General features: G+C 38.1%; 1 protein-coding gene across 1 annotated transcript; it reads left to right on the forward strand.

The window, feature by feature from the left end:
* The first annotated feature begins 351 nt into the window (after positions 1-351).
* Positions 352-9,663, forward strand: LOC117317606 (acidic repeat-containing protein-like). Its single transcript, XM_033872455.1, has 4 exons — positions 352-872; positions 3,437-3,593; positions 4,469-4,546; positions 7,922-9,663. Exons 1-4 carry the CDS (start codon positions 633-635, stop codon positions 9,004-9,006), a joined length of 1,560 nt encoding a protein of 519 aa, XP_033728346.1. The 5' UTR covers positions 352-632; the 3' UTR covers positions 9,007-9,663.
* Positions 9,664-12,440: the final 2,777 nt, after the last annotated feature.

Raw genomic sequence — 12,440 nt, forward strand, 5'->3', positions numbered from 1 at the left:
GTCAAGGATATACTTACTCAACGCCAATCAGTCCATATAAATGTATATGTTACAAAAGAAATATAACACCAAGCCGCAGATCCGTACCAATCACGGTCAGAATGTTTTATTTGTAACCGTGGTTGTAAACCAGTAGACCACATCCCCTTTCTACATTTATAGGTGTATTGAGTGCGATGCCCTTGTGTCTCGGTAAAGCGGTGACGTAGCAATAAACATACATCCCAATACCTGAACCAATGACGTGTATAAGTAGTACCGCCAATGATTGGTTGACACATTTGTTGTCGCTATTAATGCAGAAATTATGTTCATAAATAAGGACTACCCACCATACTTCAGTAACAGTTGTTTTACACGACAATGCCATATTGTGGTCAGGAATAACACAAAAGGCACTGGGGCAATCGTTGGTTTGTCATTAGATACAGGTGTCGCCACCATCGAACAGTCACGGTGAAAAGGACATTATTTCTCAGTATTGAATTGTCTGAACTAGACGTAAAACGTGAAAGACGTGGAAGGCTTTCTATCGGTTATTTCCAGCTACAAATTTCATCCGGACTCGTATTTCCGAAACAACCACATTTTTGATATTAACGAAATATAACTTTTTGTTAATATAACACAGAATGAATATGGATTTTTCATTGATATGTTTGGCTTTTATGTCTGTGGTCAGTTTCGTTTCTTCGATGTCCATACCTCTTACGAATGTATTGACAAAGACTCCCCACACCACGTGTATAAGGAGCTGCCGAGAGGTGAAAACGAGGCATGGAGTCGATGATTATACGTGCGGATTCTCGTGCTTAAAAATCCGCGGGAAAGTGCTGAAAAAACGAAGCAAGAGGGATACCAAGTCATCTGGGGTAAGATAACTGTCTCGTGTGTTTTTTTCTCCGTGTGTCCAAGTAAAAATGATTGTTGTTTGAATATCAGTGTCAGCAGATGTTAGTTGCTTAATTCCTGTACATTTTCCATGTCAGAACCAAAAATGTAAGAATTGTGAAAAATATAAAAATCGTAAATTATGGTGTATCGTAGTAATTGTGATATAAGAAGTTCAACAATATAACACAAGATATTGAGTAATAATGTATGGTATCCTAAAAGCGAATTAAATGGTTAAACAAATAAATCAGCGAAGACGGTCAAGCGAGGGAAATACCTCTCTGGTGAATCTGAAGGATATGTTGTGATTATCGTATGACAGATGACGTGCTTATTTCCCTGAACCAAATACTGGCAACTTACAAGTGATTTGACACAATTGTAAAATACCCTATATGTAAATGAAAACGTCCAACATAAGTTTAAAATGCTACGCCGCTAAAGAGTAGTCGATGAATTACTATATAACCACCCTCCAGACGTTAAAAATTATATATAGTTATATTGTTGATAATCAATAGTTAAACAATAATTTATAACATCATCTCAAGACACCCTGTCTTTTCCACTTCTGTATATCATATGTATGTTACGGTCTTATAAGCGATACTCATTTGGATGCTATTATTTTTTGTTCCTTGCTGTAAGTTAGGTCTACATATATATATAAATATTTACATGTCTCCATTCTTCAGCTTAGTAAACTATATCCATAGGAAATGTTCGTTGCCAACTGCGGGCACACTGCCGTATACGCAATCAAAATGAAGTATATCTCTGTATTCTGGGTTCCATTTTAGCATTTTTGTGAGACACAACGTAAACGCTGTGTGATCTTTCAATGTAGATAGAAAGACAATCACTAGGTGTCTTTACACGTACGACAGATTATTTTTCTGAAAACCTTTCTGTTCATTGTCTTTCGAGCCGAGTTTCTATCCATCCGACTTAACTATTCTTGGGGTCGCCTTCACGTTTCGGGTTATCCGAGTTCGATTTTATCTCATTAAACTGTAACAAATAATATATATAGAGCCCTGAACTGTAAGAGTTGAGATTTTCCTACAATATGTAAGTCAATCAAACAGATATGGTATAGTTGTCACTAATTAGGTGAAACGTTAGATGAAATACAGCATGAAAAATACGATATGTGAAACAGGTAAGGTAAAAATAGTTAGGTGAAACATGGAATATGAAACTTGACAAGTGAAACACGATCGGTGAAAATCGAAAGGTGAAGCATGGAATATGAAACTTGACATGTGAAACACGATCGGTGAAACTCGAAAGGTGAAGCATGGAATATGAAACTTGACATGTGAAACACGGGTACGTGAAAATCAGTAGGTGAAATATAGTATGAGAACCATGGTATGTGAAACACGACATGCGAAAAACTGTATGTGAAACATAATCGGTAAATCGTCAAGTAGAATCACGACAAGTAAAAAAAACTGTAATTGAAACGGTATATGAAACTGGATAGTAATGTTCATGAATGGCGTCAGTAAGGTTGAGTACGATATGACACAGGGTTCCTGCATTGGGTTTACGAGCTTGCAGCTGTGTATCTTGTTGCAATACTCAAATAAGCATCCGTTAATAATTTATGATAATGAGTAAGGCGGCATATTGAATACATACCATCAGGATGCTCAATTCTTGTTTCTAACTGATATTGTTGATTTTTATTCCCCTGTAGAAGACAAAATACCAGTGTGTTATACAACGAATACTACAGTTCATGATATATTCGATTACCGTGACGCCAATAGGTTAACCACCCATTTGATTGACAGTTGTTAGCGCCGCCTGTCGTGAAATGGACATTGCCTGGACATAGTTATTGTCACGCTAATGTATTTAATCAGCGTATAACGTAGTGTATACGTCTTGGCTCGTGGTCGTAATAGCGGTAAATATGTGATATATACGTATGCATTGATATGTCCGGACATGTCAGACCAGTGATGTTCATAATCTATTTGTGGGCGAAACTATTTCAGGACAATCACGATAACATTGTCAATACATGTCACATGATGCATGCCACTTAACGTATTCATAACCGTTTCCGTATCTATATATATTTTGTACTAAAAAAATTGATTGGAAGAAAAGATATTTTAAGAAAACATGTTCTCTTACAAATGGTTTTCTTATAAATATTTCGTTTTTTCCTTTAACATATCAACATTTTGTTTATTTCTAAATATGATTTCTGTTTCTCTTCAATATTGGTGTTGAATCTGTGATCTCATTTTTAACCACTCACACAATACTGGAATTCATGAGTTTTAAATGGATTGAAAATTAGCCAAAGTGCTTATCAAGCATGTCGAAATTATAATTCTACTTCCATTTCCGGTTGGTTTCTATCAGACCATCAGCGTATACTTTAAGTCTAAGCTACGTTTTCATCAATTACCGAAGTCTTTCCCCCGACATGGATGTTGAAAGGCTCGTATGATCCATTATATTCAGAACAAACAGAATTATTATGATTTTAATACGCGTTTTTTTTTCTTTTTCTTTTCAGAGAAATTACATACACATTACCCCGATCCCTAAAAAGTTCAAATTTTACGATATCAACGATGACAAAGGAATCAGTCTGCCAGAATTTGCACGCAGCTTGGGCCATGACCCCAAATCATTTCACATCCGCTCGGCATTCAGTGAGGTCGATAGAGACAGTAAGTAATATTGTTAGTAACTATTTTGTTGCAATGAGTGACAGCTATATAGTGTACCCTTTTTAGTTTAGTCCGTGACGCTTATGTATTTTCATGTGTTTGCAAAGTATTGGAATACATTTGATTTGATACAACATATTTTATGGATATACAAGAAGAAATAGACAAAAAAAATCCATCACTATTTGCTGAAAATACGAAAAAAATGTATAGCTGTCATGATCTCTATTATTTTGTCCGTTATTTCGTAAGTATGTAATTAATGAATTTGAATAGCATTGCCTGATAGATAATGTTTTAATTTGTATTCATCGTTAAGTGATGATCTTTATTGCTTTGTCTACCAAGTAACGTTTATTAATTTGAGTGATTTCATGGTGTTGGTAATTATTTAAGAATTTATCTGTCATCCAGATTGCATTTATATTGACAATAAATACAATATAACAAGCGGTTAATTGTTATATTTACAGTTACTTATACTAAACTCTGCTTTCTTAAATAAATACGTGCTTTATTTTCATACATGACCTTGAATGTTCGTTTGTACATGTAAGAATAGCATTTTAAATTCAATTTCATTTCTGTGATTGAATTGCAACCAATCTGACACAGAGTACAAAGCCTTGCCGTGACTATGATCAACACAGCGCCAAAATGTTCTCCATCACTATCCTCTCTGCGTTTGATTCAGATGTTAATCCATCGCTGAATAATTATCGTATTTTTTTTGGTCCGCTAGGTGATGTTTATTCATCATTGAATAATTATCGTCAATATTATGTCCGCTGGGTAATGTGTATTCATTGTTGAATAATTATCGTGAATATGTTTATTCATTGTTGAATAATTATCGTGAATATTTTGTCCGATAGGTGATGGCAAGATTGATGCCATGGAATTCCACAGCGACGTGCTCGTCTTTGATGGTGATGGAATGTTTGAAGACGATGGTAGGTAAAAATCACAATGATACATACAAAATGTAGTTATAGCAGTGATACATGTAGCGTCTGACCTGAACACACATACTTTACGTCTCTCTAAAGTGTTCCAAACCTTTACAATTCTGTTTATGTTTATTTGTCTATTTGCCTATTGGGAAAATGAAAGGGGTGATATGTCTTGTTTTGGACTTTTCTCCCTCAAAAGGAGTACCCATATATAATTATACTACACTAAGTAGTTAACCCTATAGTACCTAGCTACATGGGTATCAAGATATGGTAGAAAGGACAAAAATACACATGTTTGGTGATGTTCTGATGTGAAGTGATGCTTGATATGTAGTGTGTACCTGGTGTGTAGTGAGTACCTGATGTGTAGTGAGTACCTGATGTGTAGTGAGTACCTGGTGTGTAGTGAGTACCTGATGTGTAGTGAGTACCTGATGTGTAGTGAGTACCTGACGTGTAGTGAGTACCTGATGTGTGGTGATTACCTGATGTGTGGTGAGTACCTGATGTGTAGTGAGTACCTGATGTGTAGTGAGTACCTGATGTGTAGTGAGTACCTGGTGTGTAGTGAGTACCTGATGTGTAGTGAGTACCTGGTGTGTAGTGAGTACCTGATGTGTAGTGAGTACCTGGTGTGTAGTGAGTACCTGATGTGTAGTGAGTACCTGATGTGTAGTGAGTACCTGATGTGTAGTGAGTACCCGATGTATAGTGATTACCTGATGTGTGGTGAGTACCTGATGTGTAGTGAGTACCTGATGTGTAGTGAGTACCTGATGTGTAGTGAGTAACTGATGTGTAGTGAGTACCTGATGTGTAGTGAGTACCTGATGTGTAGTGAGTACCTGATGTGTAGTGAGAACCTGATGTATAGTGAGTACCCGATGTGTAGTGAGTACCTGATGTGTAGTGAGTACCTGGTGTGTAGTGAGTACCTGATGTGTAGTGAGTACATGATGTGTAGTGGGTACCTGATGTGTAGTGAGTACCTGATGTGTAGTGAGTACATGATGTGTAGTGAGTACCTGATGTGTAGTGAGTACCTGATGTGTAGAGAGTACCTGATGTGTAGTGAGTACCTGATGTGTAGTGAGTACCAGAAGTGTAGTGAATACCTTATGTGTAGTAAGTACCTGATGTTTAGTGAGTACCTGATGTGTAGTGGGTACCTGATGTATAGTGAGTACCTGATGTATAGTGAGTACCTGATGTGTAGTGAGTACCTGATGTGTAGTGAGTACCTGATGTGTAGTGAGTACCTGATGTGTAGTGAGTACCTGATGTGTAGTGAGTACATTATGTGTAGTGAGTACATTATGTGTAGTGAGTACCTGATGGGTAGTGAGTACCTGATGTGTAGTGAGTACCCGATGTGTAGTGAGTACCTGATGTGTAGTGAGTACCTGATGTGTAGTGAGTACCTGATGTGTAGTGAGTACCCGATGTGTAGTGAGTACCTGATGTGTAGTGAGTACCTGATGTGTAGTGAGTACCTGATGTGTAGTGAGTACCTGATGTGTGGTGAGTACCTGATGTGTAGTGAGTACCTGATGTGTAGTGAGTACCCTGATGTGTAGTGAGTACCTGATATGTAGTGAGTACCTGATGTGTAGTGAGTACCTGATGTGTAGTGAGTACCTGATGTGTAGTGAGTACCTGAAGTGTAGAGAGTACCTGATGTGTAGTGAGTACCTGATGTGTAGTGAGTACCTGATGTGTAGTGAGTACCTGAATGTGTAGTGAGTACCTGAAGTGTAGTGAGTACCTTATGTATAGTGAGTACCTGATGTGTAGTGAGTACCCGATGTGTATTGAGTACCCGATGTGTAGTGAGTACCCGATGTGTAGTGAGTACCTGATGTGTAGTGAGTACCCGATGTGTAGTGAGTACCTGATGTGTAGTGAGTACCTGATGTGTAGTGAGTACCTGATGTGTAGTGAGTACCTGATGTATAGTAAGTACCTGATGTGTAGTGAGTACCTGATGTGTAGTGAGTACCTGATGTGTAGTGAGTACCTGATGTGTAGTGAGTACCTGATGTGTAGTGAGTACCTGATGTGTAGTGAGTACCTGATGTGTAGTGAGTACCTGATGTGTAGTGAGTACCTGATGTGTAGTGAGTACCTGATGTGTAGTGAGTACCTGATGTGTAGTGAGTACCTGATGTGTAGTGAGTACCTGATGTGTAGTGAGTACCTGGTGTGTAGTGAGTACCTGATGTGTAGTGAGTACCTGATGTGTAGTGAGTACCTGATGTGTAGTGAGTACCTGATGTGTAGTGAGTACCTGATGTGTAGTGAGTACCTGATGTGTAGTGAGTACCTGATGTGTAGTGAGTACCTGATGTGTAGTGAGTACCTGATGTGTAGTGAGTACCTGATGTGTAGTGAGTACCTGATGTGTAGTGAGTACCTGATGTGTAGTGAGTACCTGATGTGTAGTGAGTACCTGATGTGTAGTGAGTACCTGATGTGTAGTGAGTACCTGATGTGTAGTGAGTACCTGATGTGTAGTGAGTACCTGATGTGTAGTGAGTACCTGATGTGTAGTGAGTACCTGATGTGTAGTGAGTACCCTGATGTGTAGTGAGTACCTGATGTGTAGTGAGTACCTGATGTGTAGTGAGTACCTGATGTGTAGTGAGTACCTGATGTGTAGTGAGTACCTGATGTGTAGTGAGTACCTGAAGTGTCGTGAGTACCTGATGTGTAGTGAGTACCTGATGTGTAGTGAGTACCTGATGTGTAGTGAGTACCTGATGTGTAGTGAGTACCTGATGTGTAGTGAGTACATTATGTGTAGTGAGTACCTGATGTGTAGTGAGTACCTGATGTGTAGTGAGTACCTGATGTGTAGTGGGTACCTGATGTGTAGTGAGTACCTGATGTGTAGTGAGTACCTGATGTGTAGTGAGTACCTGATGTGTAGTGAGTACATTATGTGTAGTGAGTACCTGATGTGTAGTGAGTACATGATGTGTAGTGAATACCTGGTGTATGTTTGGACGTATACTTAGAATTGCCCCGATATGTAATGAGTACATTATATATGTATGGACATTTTGTGGTTGGAAGTGAGTATCTGATTTATGGTTGGATTTTTCCTGATTTGTAGTGAGTACATGACGACAATGTCTGCGTAGAATTGCCAAGGAATGAAGTGATTATACAATTAGTGTTTTAATCTGTCCTGATCGGTATTCTATATATTTAGACTAGTCATGATGTGAAATTGGTACGTGATATTACATAGATATACCCGGGTGTGGAATAATACCGCTATGCAAAATGAAGAAAAGAAAAAAAATAGAAATACTTCCCAAGCAACATACCCATCGATGTATGTTATTATGTATATGTCTTTGTTTATAGATTACAACGTCGACGACTCGGTTATATCAAAGAGAGTCCAGTATGATGAGGACGATGGTGTTGTGAGAAATGATGATGACAGCAGCGATGACAGTAGCAGCAGCGACAGCAGCGACGATGACGATAGCAGCGATAGTGATAGTAGTGACAGCGATAGTAGTGATAGTAGCGACAGCAGTGATGACAGCGACGATTCTAGTAAAGACAGCGATGACAGCAGCAGTGATAGCAGTGATAGCAGTGACGAAGATGATAAACAGAAAAGGAAAAGGGGCGACAGAGATGACACAGGCGACGACAGTAGAGATAGAGATGATGGGTTTGACTTGCCAGAGATCCGTGTGAAAGATGATAAGTTTGACGACACTGCTGATGATATGTTGGAAAACGTTCTAGAAGGCATTGATATGGATGTTGGTGATATAGGAATTGGCGGTATATCTGCAAACACTGACGATATTGTCGATGATTTGGGCGATGGCATCAGCGATGCGGTCGAAAATGTTAACGAGGTTGTGGGCGACGCGGTCGATACTTTCACTGATGGGGCGGGCGATGTCATCGACAACATTCAGGATGGAGTCGAAAATACGATAGAGGCTGTCAGCGATGTGGCTGGAAATATGGCAGACAGTGTGAGTGACGTAGCAGGAAACGTGCAGGATGTCATTAGTGACGTGGTAGAAAATACGGTCGACACTATGAGTGACGTCGCAGGAAATGTTGTAGACACTGTCAATGACGTCATGTCAGATGGTTCAGATGCAATGAACACCATGGTAGCCGCAAACTTGATCGCCGAGGCAGCTCCACCCTCGATCATCCCTAACACTCGCGTAAACTCACGACCACAGGCGACATTAGCCGGGGCTAACCGACGACTTGATATTCCTCCCGCTCCTGTACCGGCTGTTGCCCTTCCAAGTATTCCGAATTCACCCGGAGTGCCGTCCATGTGGGAAGACCCATCAAAAGGATCAGCGGATTTACAGCGGAACATTGCCAATGTGGTTTCCCGTAGCAACGGAGGACGGACATCTGTTATCCAAACCGCACGTGACGACAGTATCCAATGGAGATTCTAATAATGTGATACTTGTTTCTAACTATGACATCAGTCACATCAAACCCTCCTTAAATATAATCACTTCATAGTCAAGTTTAAACGTAAGCCATTGACGAATAGTGTATATCTTAAGCTAAAATGTCTTATCGGCTATTTGACAAGTTACAAGTTCTCGTTAAAAAAAAGGCATACATGCTTTATATTGGTATTTCCCCCCGGGATTGCTTAGGTACTCATTTGTTTATACAAAGCCATATATTTAATACATGTAGCTTAGTATTACCTGTATCGGCATGGAAAAAAGTTCTCCTAAATGTTTCCCTAGCGTCTGGTAGTAGATAAAACTAGCTAAACTATTAATGAAAATATGTATCTGTAAATAGGATAATAAACAATGTACATAGACATTTTATAACTTATTTCATGTCTAATATTACCTCATATTTCTAGTATTGCTTACAAACTATTGTAGATTTCTATTACAACATATGATTTGTGTCACTCACTTTCGAAAACATTTGAAAACTTCATCATATTTTTTTTCTAATGAGGCTATATCTTATGTGTTGTTATTTTGACCAAATGTGTGAGATTGACAATATGTGTTGCAATGTGTTTTATATACCTGAGTGTTATTTTTCTGTCATTTATCATTAAAAACAAATGTAAACAAATATGTCTGTATTCAATTATATGTTCTGGATTGGTTAAAAGGTATGCAGAGTAAAACTCTGTATTCGGAAAAGATTGTGTAATGGCGGCGACCTAATCAGGTGTTTCCTTCATCCTTCATTTTCTATGCCATTGGAGCATAATATAATTCTTAAATCAATGGGCTTCTCTGTTATAAGCAAACTTAAATTAGATACTGATATTCGGAAACTAAATAAAGAAATACACAATATTGACATGTACTGTGATGTGTACGAATCAGGGATGTATATTTCCGAGGCAGGTGAAAGGCGAGTTCTGCCTGTAACAGAGTCTTGAAATCAAATGTTCTTATTCGTTCTGATAGCTTTTATGATAAAACAAGAATTAACTTAGCATGCGATAAACATAAGGTGTGGTTTTGTCATCGAACATGCAGATTATTCATTATGGAATGATAGATCAACTTAATCTAAGCTACTCGAAGAATAAATCTGATGTAGCAAACGCATCTTTTTTTATTTTCTCTGACGTAGGTAAAGATTTATATGACAGAGCTTTGCTGACAAACATCAAATTGCACACAAGAGCATCATGACATGCTCGATTAAGCAAAATACTTATAATAAAGAAACCGTAATTCCAGCTCCCAAACGAAAAAAAAAAGAAGAAAAAAACAGCAAAAAACAAAAACAAAATCAAAACAAAAACAAAAAAACCTGTAGATTTACATGGATAGCCTTGAACTAGTACAGAATAAAGACGTGGTGGTCCGGAAGACTAAGCGTCTTCTGTATCAACGCAGACAGCCACAATACAAATCTCGGTCAAATCCAAGTTAAGTTACTTTTTCAAACTGAAAACTAAGATTTTTTCAACGAGACAACTAGGCATATAACCATGCAAGGATCGATTACATCGTCTGACGCCATGTCGCACAAAGAAATAGACTATTTCCAAATGAGATCGTGATGTGACACTTTCCAGTGATCTTCAACAAGCTGTATCTCGAATTTGTGTTTATTTTGCTGTCTGTAGCCGAAATATATCACGAAATTCTTGATAATGGGAACAAGTCATTGAACATCGAGTCATGTAAACACCGCATGTAAGGGAAGCTGAGGTGTTACTATCTAGACATGGAAAGTTAACAACTGGAAATCGAAAACATCACGGTTTGTTTATCATACAGCCTATTGGTAAGCAGCCCCTGCTGGTTACGTTATAAGTTAAGATCGAGGTAATCGGCTGATGGTATTGAGTCTGTAGTGTTCGCGATTTCAAAATTCTTAGATGACATCCGATCAACATGGTTAACATTTTTTAATTGTTCAAACAAAGTACACAAGCAGTATACCTATGGGTAAAAATAAAGTCCTTTAAAAGGTCCCTGAATGCCGCCTGATAAGCTCTTTAATGTAATCAGCCTCGTATGAAAACAAGATAATAAATCGACCAACAGAGAAATGCACCCTGTTCCCATTGTTACGCCAGTAAGATGTTGATGATTATATTCTATATTCTTTAATATGTAATGAACAAAGTCCAATATTTTGGTAAGTTCTTGTTTAGACGACTTTAAAGCAACAACAAGGAAAAATAGCATTCCGAGATTTCTAACATTTGTCTTGTTCTTCCGTTTATTAAAAGAAATCACATTAAGGAGAAAAAAGTCCACATTTAAACGAATTACTGTGATAGCTGTAACCGTGGAAATACAAAATGCAATTATTGCAATTGTGGGATCGCCAGATCAAAGTTAACCACGCCCACCTTAACGACGGTTGTCAAGTAGGAAAGGCCCGTCATCAAACGTAAACAAATATGGCGGGCAAGACCGCTTTCGGCGACATACCCGACGACGTTTCTGCGGCATACCTGCCTTATACTCCTACCTTGCGACAGAAACAAAAGGCCATTTCTTTTGCAAGAGGTAGCTACATCAAATGTGTAACAATTAGCGGCGAAAGCAGCAGAAATATGCATGACGTTAGTGGAGTCACAAATGCAATAGAAATGGCACTGCATCTCCCCTTCTGATCCAGTGAAAATAGAACAATATTAAGTGTAAATTAAGAAAAAATCATTTTAATTAAAAATTGTGAAAACAACATGAATACAGACATTAAAATTCAGAATAATTAGGCCTACAGTTTAGTACACATAGCATATTAATATATATCACAGATCGATATCAACAAAGTAGATAAATTGATTCCAGAAGGGAATGTTCTGTTTGCCTTATTGACAGTAGAGTTGATGTGATGACTAGTACTGTAACAATGTAACCAAATTAGGCCTATCAGTAGATCTATCAAAGTAGAAAAAAAGTTTCAAAACATTGTTGAGAAAACAGCTCGCTCTCCCTGGATTTTCACTACAATATCCAATGGAAGCCAAAGCTGTTAAAACAAGTTATGGGGTCCTTGCACAAAATATTTCTTTTTAAATCATAAAATCAAATTCGTGTTGCAATGGTGCATGCATATCGTTTAAAATGAAATGATTTAAAAGCAATGATGGAATATGTCAAAACATATTGTACCGATGTATAGGCCCTAAATAGGCTACATTACACATATCATGATAGCGACTACAATATGTATGGCTATCAGGTTTTTAACATCCTACGACGGCCTAATTAGATATCAAATGAAAAAAGGATTCAAACCTGGGACAGCCGGTACTCTTATAATTACCAGACACACTAATGACTGAGCTACCTGGTAATTAATCCTGATCATCCCAGTCCAGTCCATCTACACAACCAAGATTATTCCTTTTACCTATCAGAAACAACAT

Source organism: Pecten maximus, chromosome 19 (assembly GCF_902652985.1).
Source record: "Pecten maximus chromosome 19, xPecMax1.1, whole genome shotgun sequence".
Classification (NCBI taxonomy): domain Eukaryota; kingdom Metazoa; phylum Mollusca; class Bivalvia; order Pectinida; family Pectinidae; genus Pecten; species Pecten maximus.